The following is a 15591-nucleotide window of genomic DNA, read 5'->3' as shown; positions in this document are numbered from 1 at the left end:
CATCGATGATTTACAATGAGTTGCAGGGAGTAGGAGTGAGCCAAAGCTGAGCAAAGAAAGAGGCTGGTCTCTGTTTCGTCACATTACATCACTTTGGCTCACTCTAGCTCATCCCAACTCATTTGAACTCATCTTAGTTGCTTGTCGCTCCCTGGTTTGGCGAGAAACTAAAGTTTTGATAGAATTTATTTGGTGTTGGTGATTTTTTCAGATTACCTTGGATCCCAGCCTGTGGTTGCTGCTGCTACCATTGACTTTTCTTAAACTTTTGATAAACATCATGATAATGATTTTTAGATGACTTCAAAGTATTATGACGTAATAAAAGCTTTAGTTTTCTCGCAAGGGCTGAGCAACTAGGAGCATCGATGATTTACAATGAGTTGCAGGGAGTAGGAGTGAGCCAAAGCTGAGCAAAGAAAGAGGCTGGTCTCTGTTTAGTCACATTACATCACTTTGGCTCACTCTAGCTCATCCCAACTCATTTGAACTCATCTTAGTTACTTGTCGCTCCTTGGTTTGGCGAAAAAGTAAAATCTTTATGTGTAGCCAAAAGTATTTTTTGATAATATTTTGATAAAAGTCTTTAGTTCATATTGATTTTTATTTTTGTACTACGTATATTCTATATGATTGTAGTAATTCATCCCTTTATTAAGATTTGATGTCATCGAAGAAAACTTTTCAACTCAACAACATTTTTTTAAATATATAAAACTACAAGTTTATGATGAACTACAAGATATAAAAATTAATATAACTCAAAAGGCATTTGAAAACAAAGGTTTATTCTTCTTCGTCGCTTGATAACTTCAGATGTTTTCTTCGCCTTTGAACAATCATAGTTCGTGGACGCTTTTTTGGCGTTTTTTGCGTTTTAAAGAAGCTCTCGTCGTCACTGGCAGTCTTGTCATTATTTCAATCAATCGATTCGTTGATCGGCGTGGAAAGCTGACTGATACCACGGTACGTTTCCCTCAAGAGTTCTTCCCATCGAGGAAATGTTTCCGAAAACAATTTGATATCAAATTCTGGTCTTGGCGTTCCTTCGATGAGAAGCCAGGCATCATACATGGAATCGGGCTTTTTCCAGGAAAGTCGTCGTCTTCTTTGAAATCTTTCCAAGTCTTCATCCGTTGCATCCAATAAATCCCAGTTTGGTTTAGAAGTGATCAAAAGAAACACAGCTTTGTGGTATGAAAATACATTGATGGGCCCAAAAGTGACGAAACAGCGACTTTCCTCCCTCACCCAGTTCGGATTCTCATCTTCGTCGTCCAAGATGACCTGGTCAATAATTTCCGTAGGCACTGCTCCTTGAGGGTGCTCGGCTGTTGCTTCATCGTTTGCAATTATAATGCTCTGCGAGAATTGAAGTTTTTCTATTTCTTCAATGTTAATCATCCTGGATGATTGCCCTTCATTGAAATCGTTAAAAATGGCACCCTCATCATCGTGTTGCTGCTCCGCTCTTTCAATTTCCTCGACTTCCCACAATGGAGTGTCGCGTAATTCATTGGCGCACCAATGGAAGCATTGCATGCAGTTTTTCCTCAGGTAGTTTGTTGCCTGAGGATTTCTTTCCTTCAAAGATCTTGTTTTGAAAACAGCCAACCGTGTCTGAATAGCAGCGTCATCGATTTCTGTAAACGAAGGTATTGAGTTTCATGTAATGTAAACCCCAGAGCGGTAAACGACATGCGTAGCTTCTTTGTGCTTCTGTGGTAGAGCAACATATCCTCCTTGCAGGATCCTTTTCGCGTCGTCTGCACTCAGCGCATCTGGTGGCCATTCATCGACAATCAAGCACTCCGTGTCGTCGCTGAGCATGCTGGCCGAAAAGTGCCTGTCTCTTGTTACCGAGGCTAACTTTTCCCTTGATATTATACCTTCGTATGGCGCAAACCAGCTTGTCTTGCCAGAGTCAGCCTCGCCGACGCAACACAGCTTCTTGGCCTTTTGTGGAAAGCAATCCTTCAAGGCAAGTTGGTACCATTTTTGCAGGAATCGTTGTAAAACATCGTGCTCGGGAAAGCTGTTTTGCAGGCTGTCGATGAAGATTTTTGGGGCTGGCACAATCTCTTCATTGTATGTGTAGCTGACATACGTGCGAGGAGAGACATTTCCAATTTCCTCCTCCCCAATTGACTCTGTATGAAATGTCTTGGTAGCGAAGTTAAAACACACACCAAATGGTTTCACCTCTATGAGGTTGTAGTTAATTTTCATTTGTCTGACAATCTGGCAACCTTTGAAGGATAGCAAGCCAATGACTGCCTGCAGGTTTGGCGTGACAACGTCAGCGACTTCGGAATTTCGTAGCAATGCGTGCACAAATTCATGCACAGTTCCCGCTTTGACGAATGTATACTTTGCTTCGTTTACTTTTCTGTAAACGAAGCCTCTATGCAGCCTCATCGTCAATTTTTCCATCGAGCGCCGTATCATGTCCACTGCACGACAGATGTTGCTCTTCGGTTTGCAATAAAGTCCGACGGATGAACTTGCCGAAGTCATAGACGCATTGTCTTCTCGCAAATCGACCAAGTCATAATCAAACTTTGTGTACTTTATTTTGTCCAATGCTGCAAGGAAAGCGGTACGAAATTCCTGTCCACAGCTTCCTGTTACTGTCACACGTACTGTTTTGGTACCGAACTGGGCATTTTTTGGAATCTTTTCGTTGTCGACCGAAATTCCAGTTTGTGCATGAATTACGGTCTTTGTGTATTCGTACGCGCCTGAAAAGCAAAACGATATGAAAGTCAACCAGAACCATTGGAAAATGCAAAGGTGCTTTTTCTTAGGTGAAGCATTTTACAGATGAAAGCGTCTCTTAGATGAAAAGATGAATGATGCTGGGCATTTTGTAAAGACATTATAGAGATCGAATGTGAAATGTGCATACCTTTACTTGCAAGATTCATTGCATAACCCAGGTTGTGATCTTTGATGACAGTGCAAAGAGTCGATGCATAGTATGAATTTGTTTCTTCACAAGCCCTGGCTCTTATGGGTTTGCATTCCAAGTCAAGGCCGGACGTTAAAATCAGTTGTTGGATCTGATTTTCGATGGTTTTGATATTTGAGCTTGGAACGTCAACCACTATCCAGAAGCTTATGCCAGGTTTGACGTCCAAAGGAACCACATCTGGTTTTGCTTGGCTGTTTTCGCAATCGTCCCGTTCGGTTTCTTGGGTTTCTTCCAAAATATCCGCTGTTCCCATCAATTGCTGCCCTTCATGGGATTGATCACTTTCAGTTTTTCCTCGGCTTTTCCTCTTTTCGATGCCAGTTATGCAACTCCATATGACGATTATCGAGTCGTTTCGCTGTAATAGCATTTCAAGCTGCCTTCGCTTCAAGGCGATGAGACTTTCAGCCTTTCCTTCATCTCTTTGATGCACGTTCCAAAGAGCCCGCAGACTAACGATCGAATAAGAACGAGCAACTACGGGAACGACAAAGGTTTTTAATGCTTGTGCAAGAGTTTTCGAGCTTAGCCGTCTAGCTGGCCTGAGCTCACTCATTTCAAAATTTTCTATCACAGCGAACAATCTTCTGGATATATATATATATATATATATATATATATATATATATATATATATATATATATATATATATATATATATATATAGACTAAAATAAACAGACTATTGTGACACAACTCTGAGTTTCATGTGTAAACAATCATCAGGTGTATAAAAGAACACAAGCTAACGGCAAGCAAGATATAACGGTGAAAACGAATAATCGAACACAATCAAACGAAGTTAATTGTGCAGAGTGATAAATCATAACAACTACATTCTAAGATCGAAAATTGCTAATCAAAAGTTTGTTTTGGTGTCTACATTGGCTTATAAATTCTGTTCTATTATTAAGTATTTTATTGTCCCCTAAAGATTGAATTATATAAAATTTTTCTGTCAGGCATAATTTACAAAAGTTGCTTAGCTGTGCTTTTTATTCTCTTGACAATTCTCCATTTAATGGTTGGTATCTTTCCTTGTTCCTTCAATTTCCAAATATATTTTGAAAGTTCGGTACTATTTTTATATCTTTCGTGTTTAAAATCTTTGTTCTGGTTAGCATATCGTAGTTTGAATGTACCTTCGGTGAGGCCAATATATTTTTTCTTTTCATCATCTTTATCGTTGCTAACTGTTGCTTCATATATGAGGTTGGGTGTTAAACATTCATTTCCTAATGGGCAGTCGTCTTTGTTTTTGCAGTTACATCCATATTCTTCCTTGCTTTTTGGGTTTAAAACAGATTTGTTGTGTGAGGATATTATGGAACCTATATTTTTCATGCAGCTGTAACTAACCTTGATTGTGTTTTTATTAAAAATTTTAGCCAGTTTTTCATCATCAGCGAAATGTTTCTTTACAAGCTTTAAGAAGATTTTGCCCACGTTGGTTTTGACATTCCTCGAGTAGGGTGGATTAAACCAAATAATTTTCCGTTTGCGCTTCTTTTTATCTTCATTTTTCCTTTTCTCGGTATCTTTGGGGATGTATTTCAAATTGTCGTTAAAACCACTTTTTCTAAGAGCTTCTTCATATACGGTCATTTCTCTTCTATAAATTTCTTCAGTTGATGATAATTCTGATATCCGTTTGTTGATGCCTTTAGGTAGTTCTTTTAATACTGTCGGCGGGTGATTAGAATGTTTGTTGATGTAGACAGGATTGTTATTTGGTTTTCGATATGGTTGAATAGTATTGTTTTGAAGGTCAAGGCGTATATCTAAAAAAGAGTAGACTTTTTTATGTATGTATATATATATAGAAATTTGTCTTTTGATACTTCCGTAGCACAGTGCTCAATACGTTAGCACGTAGAGCGTGATATATCATAGATTGAAGAAAGTAAAACTACATGGGTTATCTCTACAAGCCTGTTCCGTGAGTAACTCACTCTTCAGGAGATGTTGATATACAGTATATCAACAATGCGTATATATATATACATATTACAGGTATAGGTATGCGTTCCCCGCGACCCACTACATAGTGTACTCAATTCTTCGTACACAAAAACTGAACAGCCTTAAATTTTGAAGATGTTTAGCATGTTCTTGAGCATTTATAATTCAAAATCACAAAATTAGTTGTGTCAGTTTCCGAGTTGCTAAAGTATTCCTATCTAGGATTTAATAATGACATCACATATTCTGTGATTGCCATATTAAAAGTCTGACGAGGAGCTAAAATCAGTTCTACTCAGTTCTACACTTTTACTTACTGCACATGACCTGTTTCGATATTTTCTAACAGCCCTCTTAAAAATCATCATGCGGAGATCTGCCTTTAAGGATGACAGGAATCTCAGTGACTTTGTATGGCAATAACTTTATGGACAGTATGGTCAATAGACAGTTGAAAATTTTTTCAATTCACATACCTTCAAATGATTGCCCAGCAATTCTATAATTAGCAATTCAATAATTACGTCCTAAAAATTTAATAACAAATTAAATTTAACATCATGATTGTAGAACATTTTTTCCATCAACTTTCGGTTTGGTTTACAACACAAAAGCATTTATCTATATTTAATGATAACAGGAATAAATAGTGACAAAAAGGGCCCTTCAGTTTGTATCACCTACCACATGCTATTGCATATGCAAAAAGCAATTGAAGATGTGCAAAATGCCACATGTGACCTTTTCTCGTATTACAAAGACTTGGTATGGACTGGGTGAAGAGGGTATGGATTATGTGGAAAATTTAACAAGAACATGGAAGGATAATTGTAAAAAGATTTAAGAACAAATGTGCTGGACAAATATTGTCTGTTCTTTACAAAACAGAACAATGATAGGCATGGCTTTAAGAATACTTGTGAGCACTTGTTTTAATATGTGCAAAAAAGAAGCAATTAATTCAATATTTATTATTTTAAATTTCCAAAAACATTCTTTACCCTTAGTTGGAAGTCTATTTTATTGAATTGTCGTTGAATGTTTCTGACTTGGGAGCATAATTTTAACAGTGACATACTAAGGTGACAGTTGTTATAAGATGCTCCTAGCAGCAGGCTCAGAGAAGGGACGCACTCGCACTGTCCGTAGGACGGTCCACGAAAAACAACAGAAGCTCCTATGACACACCCAAGTCATTCCCACTTTATATTGTTTTGTGAGGAAGGTTTGCCTTCTGGGTTGTTTTTGTCTTGAGGAAGGTTAACAACTTTTCTGGACTCTGCAAGGGAGCTAACTAAAGGCAAGGGCTCATGTGACAAGTTTCTGAAACAAAAGGTAGGTATATCCCCATCTTACCATGGTCATATTTCACCATTTACGCTGGGTTGTCGCATGGCCACTGGCCGTAGGACGGTCCACGAAAAACAACAGAAGCTCCTATGACACACCCCAGTCATTTCCACTTTATATTGTTTTGTGAGGAAGGTTTGCAAGGGAGCTAACTAAAGGCAGGGGCTCATGTGACAAGTCTCTGAAACAAAAGTCGAAAAGTTTTAACGACGAGATTCTTCTAAAAAACAACATTAGTGCAATTCCCATGCTTTTTGAATAAAACTAAATTTAAAAAGATTATTTTCAAACAATCTTTTTATGGTACAAAATTTGAAACTGAGTTTGAAAAAGGCAATTTTTAAAAAGTTATTTTTCTGTTTTGAAAAGAGCCAGGGAAACTTGAGCCAGTTCTCCATTAAAATTCTGGAAGATATTTTTGAAGGATTCATGAAAAAATCAAGTATTTTGTTAAGGAGTTCAGGGTTTGAAGATTGAAGGAGTCCGACAGAAGGGGGTACGGGTGTCTACTCCCTGGAAAAGTTTTGCGGGGAAAATTTTTCCCTTTAGAATCTGGAAAAAAGCCCTATTTTGTAAATGCGTTTGGAAACACTATGGCTTTTTTACGTGGCAATGGTTGGCTAATCAAAGACGATAACCATCATATCTAACTTTCTGTGGCTGACCCCATTCTACAACTGTCTATCATCTTCACATTTCCTCTAATCGTTATATTCTGAATTGTGTAAAGCGAGAAAGCTCCACGTGTATAAACTGATTTTCCAAAGTTGTAAGCAAATGTCTTAAAATAATAAGCAGTATTCAAAGGGTCCCAACTAAGTCGATTCGCCTTGGAGAAAAATCTGCCAAGTCCCCGACAAGCATTTCAGAATCCAGTTTGTAAGGATTCAAGCGCCATAGCATTTATGTTTCTATTTTATCGGAAATTTCTAAGGAACGCAAAGGGCTTTTTGAGAAAAGCACAAAAACAAGGGGAAACTGTAAACATTGTGTAGAGGGACAGACGAGGGTCAAATTTTTGCGACCACGCCCTTTAGATTAGCTTAAAATACATTTATCACCCTCAGTATATTTCTTACTGTCGGTTGCTTGCAATCTTGACAACGTTTTAATTTTGTCTGAAATATATTAGAGAAGCGTTAGTTGAAAATTTGATACATAGAAAAGCAATAGATCAATCAGTTTCAACCAGTTTCAATCGGTTTGATAAATGGCTTTTGAAAGTAAGCATTTCTTATCATGAAGACAGATTTTGAAACGCAGAAAATCTTTTTCTCTGGCCCGTGCAACTGATTACTGGGCTTAACGAAACTGCCTGCATCTGCTATTGCGAGATGAGAGAATGTTTCATCTTGCCCCTTACTCGGGTCACTCACGTGATTAGAATTTAAGTGCTTTCAAGTTCTAGTTAAGAAAATAATAGAGCAATTGGCTTTCAGACCAGAGTTTTTTCTATTGACTTTGGTTACAGTAAGCAATGAAATTCTTCCTTCTGTGATATCTAGACAAATATTGTATTACTTTAGAATCATTTTCAGCAATTAAATTTTATGTTTTTACATTTTAGGTGTACATGTTTAAGTTTGACTCTACACACAATAGATACAAAGGCAATGTTAAGGCAGAAAATGGAAAGTTGGTGATAAATGGAAATGAAATATTTGTTTATGGAAAAAGGGACCCTGCTGAAATCCCATGGACCGAATCAGGTGCCGAATTTGTCGTTGAATCAACTGGTGTATTTACAACAATTGAGAAGGCAAGCCTGCACATGAAAGGAGGGGCAAAGAAAGTTATAATCTCAGCACCATCAGCAGATGCGCCTATGTTTGTTATGGGAGTAAATGAGGACAGATATGATTCGAGCAGTATGCATGTTGTAAGGTTAGAGAAAATATTATTTTGGAATATTGATATTCGAAGAAAAAAACAAGATCTTGAGTCATACAGTATTCATTTCAATTTCGTTTCTTGTTACAGCAATTTTTTCGAAGTTTATGATCATAGTGAATTATTTTATCCATAATTTAAACTCTCCTTACCCAATTGTCGTTAACTAATAACTACTTTGCTGAACATATGTACCTCTATATTGTGTGCACAGTTGACTTCTAGCGCGATCAGGTGTTGATGCGCCCCACTGAAAGGCCTTGCCCCAAATTTTTTTGCTCTGTAGATTGACAAAAGTAAATGGCTGACATAGATACTCTAGTCCAAATAGGTATTCCTTTCATAGTTGCAGGGATACATGTATAAATTTTGATACTGTTGGTGCCACCTTTTTTATCAAATTAAAGCAACAGAAACCATTGTCCAAATCAGTTCAGATTGGAGATGAATTGTGTTGTAAATGGCGGTAAATGTGTGTCCTAGTTTTATTTATTGTCATTTCAGCAATGCTTCATGCACAACGAACTGTTTAGCCCCACTTGCAAAGATTATAAATGATAGCTTTGGAATTGAAGAAGGCTTGATGAGTACAATTCATGCGGTAACTGCAACCCAAAAAACGGTGGATGGTCCAAGTCAAAAGGTTTAAGAATGGATTCAGCATTTTTCACAATGTTTATCACCTTTTCCTATCCTCTTCCTATCCTACTTTCAATAAACGGGCCTTGTGTGTAACGAAAATCAGGTGCTTGACGAACTTTGAGTAAATAGTTCTCTGTTAGAAGCCTTTTGTTTGTGGTAAACGTTCAAAACCTTGAATGTGATTTCTACTGGTTTGTTTATCATGATTATAATCCCTAAGATGAAGAATTCAGAAGTGCACTTTAACGCAATGGAAATTAAAGGACAAGTGACACGCTTTTGGCGCCAAATTTTTTTTTCTTTTAACTTAAAGTAAAATGCTGTATGAGAGTGTTGTGGAAATAGTTTTTCTTTCTGATTTCATTTTCCTACTTAAAAACCCTTTTCAAGTTATGGCGGGAAATGAATCACGTGACACCGTGACGTAGATTGTGATAATTTGTTATTGCTGCTACTGGTATACAGTGCAATATTAACGTTTACAACACGCTTCTAAACGAATTCAGTTCGTCTGGACCTGTTGCGTCGTGTTTCGTAAACTTTCTATTAATTACAGGAAAATTCCGAGTTATCACAATGTACGTCATAGGGTCACGTGATAAAAAGCAAAATAGTGTCCCCTGCGCCCCCTGATTAGAATTTTTTGTTCTAAACCAGGAAAAACTTACTTCTAAAAGATGATCTATAAGTTAATGAAAAGAAAAGATAGGGTGAAAAGTGTGTCACTTGTCCTTTAAAAATGCAAAAGTAATGAATAGTTTTACAACCCATAACAAATTTAACTAATTTTCCGAAAGTTTAGATAACCTTCTAGAAAATATACTAGTATAAAAATGTTTTAATAATTGGTTGAGCATGAATGAGCAATTGTCATTCTCTATTATTCAAAGAAATGGCGTGATGGACGTGGAGCTTTTCAGAACATCATCCCAGCAGCTACTGGTGCTGCCAAAGCTGTTGGAAAAGTTATTCCAGATTTAAATGGCAAATTGACTGGAATGGCTTTCCGTGTTCCAGTTCCAGATGTTTCTGTTGTGGATTTAACCTGCCGTTTGAAAAAGCCAGTGAGTGTTTTAAGCTTCTTTACCATCCATTTTTTGATGGCCAAAAATAGGCACACGCACCACCAAATATTAGTGTTCTCTGCATCTTTTTAGAGATAAAATATTTTGAAATATGTGGAAATAGGTCACCCAGACTGTCACCCTGACTGAGGACTTTGTCACTCCGACTGAGGACTTTGCCACCCTGACTGAGGGCTTCGTCACACAGACAGGTCATCAGAATTTGATATTGCTAAATTATGCAATAGACCCTAAAGTCAGTTCCATTTTACTATACATCAGTTTACATGTTGTTCTATACAGCTATATATAATTTTCTTCAACTTTATTCATGTTTCCTATTGCAGGCAAAGTATGAAGAGATCAAAGCTGTTGTGAAGAAGGCCTCAGAAAGCAAGGAACTTGGAAAATACATGGGCTATACAGATGAGGAAGTAGTTTCCAGTGACTTTGTTGGCTGTACCTTTTCTTCAATATTTGATGCTAAGGCTGGCATTGCATTGAGTGACACATTTGTGAAACTTGTTTCCTGGTAAGTTCAATGAAAGGGAATCTTTGCAGAAGTATGCAATGACGATGAGAACGTCCACTGTGGAATGGATTGTTCTCAGTCTCGTTTCACTTTGGTGAGAATTAGAGATTTAAACAGTGCATAGATCCAAAACTCTAGGCTAGAAAATATAAATACCCAGTTGTGGATCGAAATAAGCCAATCAGAAACGCGAGGACAGGACTGTTGAGGTTGCCCAATCAGTGCCGCTTGCCTAGAGAAAATGTTACCAGTGTGAAAACGAACTCCTTTTGTTTACACAATAGCGGTTTTTTCGGGCTGAACGAAGAAAACAAAGAAATTTATAAAGACCATTTGATCAAGATATTGAATTTAGTAAAGCTTTGTTTGAAGCTGCGAAACACCAAAGAAAATAGCTCCTCGTCGATTGATTTTTGCTGTGAGAGAGCATTTTTTCTTTAAGAGCATTTTTAGAAAATTTGATAGCTTTGTTTTTGCTTAGGTCTCTAAATTTGGCTTCTTTTTACACGACAATATAATGTCTGGCAAGGATTCAAACCTATTAATTCGCAGATCTTTCAGAAAAGACCATTCATCTCTCGGCCTCGTAAAACTTTTTCGCTCTGTCAACCCTTGATAAGTTTCTAACTGTTCTTGTACGGAGAATCTTTTTATACAGCCTCAATTGATGCAATAGGGTTCTCAAGTGTGACGTCATAAAAACTATTTTTAGAATTTCAAATTTTATTAGTTATGAACTAAGACCAAATTACAGAGGTTTGATGCGGCCAGAGCTTGTGCTCGTCTAGTCATATTTCAGCCAATTCGGAATACCTTTAACTGATTTTGCACATTTAGAGGTATTTCATGATGTTACTTCAGGTTATGGGAAAAAATTTCAAATAAGATTTTTGTGACGTCATCACTTGACAACTCTAGCTTGCGATTATTTGTGCAGAAAGTGATTTCCGAGCGCTACTCGTAAGTTAGCTCTTGTTTTTTAAAATCTCCTGTGTTTTCGTCCCAAGACCTTAAGAATTTTTATGGTTGATGTTTTTTTTAAATTTTTTGGCGTACGTAAATGGTTTCGACAATCAACTATGTCTTATGAAGTTTTCATGGCAATAGCTACCGTACTTGTTTAATGACAAAGACTTTTAAAAAGTCTTCCAAAATCTATTGCATAAAATGTATTCAAAATTTCAAAGTTGTCCCTAAACATTTTAAATTTAAGTTTATTTCCAGAAAGAATAGGGAGGGTAAGCTTGATGAAATAGAGGTTCCAACAACAGTATTGTATGATATGTCTCAAGTTTTTTTGTAAATTGAAATTTAAGCCTGATTTCCATGGCGACATCACTGATGAAAGTATCAAGGCATGCGCAGTTTTGATTTTTGATTTCGCCGCGAATTCACAAGAAAGTAGGAAAGAGTTCTACTTTTTCGCAACGAAATATTTCGCTTCACCTAGTTTCCAGTCAAAGCATGGTAAATTTTCTCGATTTGTAAGAAAATAATCTAGGAACATTCATCATGCGTGCAGTTGTGAAAATGGGCACTTTAAAGTTGAGTTTTAGGGAAATCAATATATGTACGTAGCAAATGCGATGCGAAATTCGCGTTTTGAAAATCAACCTTTAGTTGTTATTAAAGATAAACAGGTCTGCACGCCACTCTGACTCTATATAATATTAAAAAGGTTTCAGCTAGATTTTTACGACTTCAAGTCGTTTATGTTTGTTTCCTGAGAATAAATTTTTAGGTATAGATGCCGAATTGATCTTGAATAGGATCTTAGCTTTATTACTTAGCTATGTTCTAAAATGTTATTCTTTTCAAAGCCAAACTAACTGCCTTAGCAACCGAAACTTGCGTAAGCGTAAGCTAGAATGTTCGAGAAGGTTTTAAAGGACAACACTATTTTCAACCAAAACGAGAATCTTTAGTTAATAAGATTATAAATTCTTGCTAGTGTGAAGAAAGTGCTAATGGTACAAAGACCATATTATGAAAATGCTTTCATTTTGATTTTTGAATCACCATTGGAAAAAGTCAGTGTTAAATAAGAATAAGATCATTTAGATGGAATGTATTTAGCAGATTTGTCCAATATTCACACTTCCGGCTACAACTAATTGGTCGAGTCATTCAGAAACGCCCTATGGACTCAAAACCTGCACGTAGTAAAATATATTTGTCGTCTTATAACTAAAACCATTAGGAGATTATCAAGTATCAAATTGAAGTTTCTTTCATCATCGGATTATAATATGTGTCATTTTCATTCATTTATTTAAAATAGTGGTTTATTCCATTTTTTTATCTTTTGAAGGTATGACAATGAATTTGGATACAGTCATCGTGTTTGCGACTTGATGATTCACATGGCAAAATGAACGTTTAAGTCCAAAATGTGACCGGGCGGCTGGTGAAAGAGTGTAATCTTAGAAAAACTCCTTTGAATCCACTTGCTAGTTCAGTAGTTCTCATAAGTCTCTGATTTACTTCTATTTAAATTGCTTGAATGATTTACAGAAACGTTATTTTCCTTCAAATCTCTGCAGACATCAAAGCTGTGCTTTAATTTCATGAAAATAGAATTAAAAGCCTCTCAAATGCATCGGTGGTTTGCAACTTAAGAGCCTGGGTTACAGAATGAGACAAAAAATGTCGTATAATGAACAGGCACGTTAAGGAATCAGTTTCTACATCACCAGATTAAATCCGAGAAGGTAAAGATAGATTGTGATGAAGAGAAGGTATTCAGCAAATGAAGAATACACCTAAAACTTGATCGCCAGCTACTTGGTGTCTTGGGAGCTCGAGTACCCGTTCAGGAATTTTTTAGCAGAGGGTCTCAGCAACCTCTTACGCCATTTTATCAAAGCACAAAAGTAGTATGTTTCCCGAATCTAAAAATCATGGAAACACTATCCTACCCTCAGGCTTGAGCACATAGAAAAAATCAACATTTGAATAAAGCAAGGCCTATCTTTCCAAAAAAATACCCATCCATTCAGAGGCCCACGTTATTACAATGAGCAAAAAATCACGCGATTAAAGCATGACATGGTGTTCATCGTATGCAAAGGTCCTGGCTACTTTCACTTTTCAAGAGATAGGCGGTCAAGAAGTTGCAAAACTATTAAAATCCCTGGATGGCAAGAAATCTACTGGTGAAGATAAAATTCCCCCGAAGCTTGTATCCTTGGCTGCAAATGAAATTACAAATACGGCAATAAACTGTAGCATTCGAAATTTTTGTTTCCCAAACGATGCAAAGAAAGCGACAGTTTGCCCACTAGATAAAGGGGAATCAAATCGTACATTAGAAAGAAATTGCCGCTCAGTTAGTGTTCTCAATACCTTTTCAAAGATATATCAAAATATCAATTGGGTCAATATTTAGATTACCCGCTTTCAGTCTTCATTGCTGCGTCTCGACAAACGTGTTTAATTTTTTAACATTGTCATTTGTGGTGGCTGGGTACAACTTCCTAGATGGCATTTCTTTGCCATGGGCATTTGGATAGAAGGGGTTTCCGTCTCTCTATAAGCACAAGGAATCGGTAGTATTCTGAGTATAAATTTTTAGCATGGTTATTTGTGGTGGCTGGATACAACTCCCTAGGTGGCATCGTTTGCCATGGGCACTTGGATAGAAGGGGTTTCCGTCTCTCTATAAGCACAAGGAATCGCTAGGATTCTGTGTATAAATTTTAAGATGGTTATTTGTGATGGCTGGGTACAACTTCCTAGGTAGCATCATTTGCCATGGGCATTTGGATAGAAGGGGTTTCCGTCTCTTTCTAAGCACAAGGAATCGGTAGGATTCTGTGTATAAATTCTTAACATGGTTATTTGTGGTGGCTGGGTACAACTCCCTAGGTGGCATTTCTTTGCCATGGGCACTTGGATAGAAGGGGTTTCCGTCTCTCTATAAGCACAAGGAATCGGTAGGATTCTGTGTGTAAATTTTTAACATGGTTATTTGTGGTGACTGGATACAACTTCCGAGGTGGCATCATTTGCCATGGGCATTTGGATAGAAGAGTTTTCCGTCTCTCTCTAAGCATAAGGAATAGGTAGGATTCTGTGAAAAAAATTTTTAAAATGGTTATTTGTGGTGGCTGGGCACAATGATACTGAGGTTGCATCTTTTGCCATGGGCACTTGGAAAGAAGGGGTTTCCGTCTCTCTATAAGCACCGATCCGATATGATTCCATTCCACATTAGCAGCGGAATGGTTTGACTCCGCAAAAACGATACGGGGCGTATCGGATTCAAGCGTCATCGTGTGTGAACAGAAGGCCTATACGATATGAAAAGCGATCCGATACGAAATGAACCGGTATCGTGTGAAGAGGGCCTTAGACCCCGTTTACACTAGAGTGTTTTATCCGGATAAATTTTTATCCGTTTACGTTGTACCGGATAAAATTTTATTCGTTTAGCCCCTCCGTTTACACGGTGAAACTAAGTGGTGAGTTTTTTAATTAGGCATGCGCACAACCCTTGATTTAAGAACGCGCGAAAATAATTTTCATTGATGTCAGAGTGAACACGTTCATATTTCTGTCATAAAGTCGACAAGGCCAAAGAAATCGGAAAATATATCGATGGGAAGTAGCAAAAAGGCTGGTTAGAACTTCACATGGACAGATAAGGAAACTGCTTTACTGCTCCAAGGTCTTTCCCAGAATCGGCGTGGTCGTCGATTTCTTCTTGAAGCTTTCAGAATACGGCTTGTTCTTTGTAGCCGTGAATTGCTATCGTCAACTATTGATTCCAAGTTGCGTTCTCAGATAGAACAGCTAGCAGAGCGTTAACCTTGCTGCAGCAGCTACAGAGCTTAAAATGCAAACAGAGATAGTGTGATGTTTTGAAGTGAACTTTCATCCTTGATAGTTCAGGAAACAGCGAAAATGACATGAAATATTAACAAAAGCGCGCCAATTTTTTCTCTTGCGCCGTTTCGTTATCATATTTAAATGGTCTCAATATGAAACAGAATAGCCTCACTGTGTATGCATATAAAAATTTATCCGGATAAAACTGTTTACACTCCCCTTTGCCGGATAATTTTTTATCCGGACAAAAATTTATTCGCTTTCGTAGCAGGATAAATATTTGTACGGCAAAGCGGATAAATATCTACACGGATAAAATTCGCTCGTGTAGACGGAGAGCCTATCCG

At 37.4% G+C, this 15591-nt stretch overlaps 2 protein-coding genes across 2 annotated transcripts in view; one reads left to right on the top strand and one right to left on the bottom strand.

The window, feature by feature from the left end:
- Nucleotides 1-12936, top strand: part of LOC135688329 (glyceraldehyde-3-phosphate dehydrogenase) — a 31170-nt gene extending 18234 nt beyond the window's left edge. Inside the window, exons 4-8 of the mRNA XM_065205144.2 lie at nt 7854-8170; nt 8681-8819; nt 9709-9882; nt 10230-10414; nt 12726-12936. Coding sequence (XP_065061216.1) covers nt 7854-8170; nt 8681-8819; nt 9709-9882; nt 10230-10414; nt 12726-12789 — 879 coding nt within the window. The 3' untranslated portion in view covers nt 12790-12936. The remainder of the gene's footprint in view (nt 1-7853; nt 8171-8680; nt 8820-9708; nt 9883-10229; nt 10415-12725) is intronic.
- LOC148957171 (uncharacterized) lies at nt 1662-3549 on the bottom strand. Its single transcript, XM_089115665.1, has 2 exons — nt 2909-3549; nt 1662-2741 (listed from the first exon to the last, which is right to left on the bottom strand). The coding sequence occupies exons 1-2, from the start codon at nt 3528-3530 to the stop codon at nt 1666-1668; spliced, it is 1698 nt and encodes a 565-aa protein (XP_088971791.1). The 5' UTR covers nt 3531-3549; the 3' UTR covers nt 1662-1665.
- Nucleotides 12937-15591: the final 2655 nt, after the last annotated feature.

This window comes from Rhopilema esculentum, unplaced genomic scaffold (genome assembly GCF_057945365.1).
Source record: "Rhopilema esculentum isolate cy_ngs unplaced genomic scaffold, ASM5794536v1 HiC_scaffold_36, whole genome shotgun sequence".
Classification (NCBI taxonomy): Eukaryota; Metazoa; Cnidaria; class Scyphozoa; order Rhizostomeae; family Rhizostomatidae; genus Rhopilema; species Rhopilema esculentum.
This window is presented reverse-complemented; position numbering and strand designations above follow the sequence as displayed.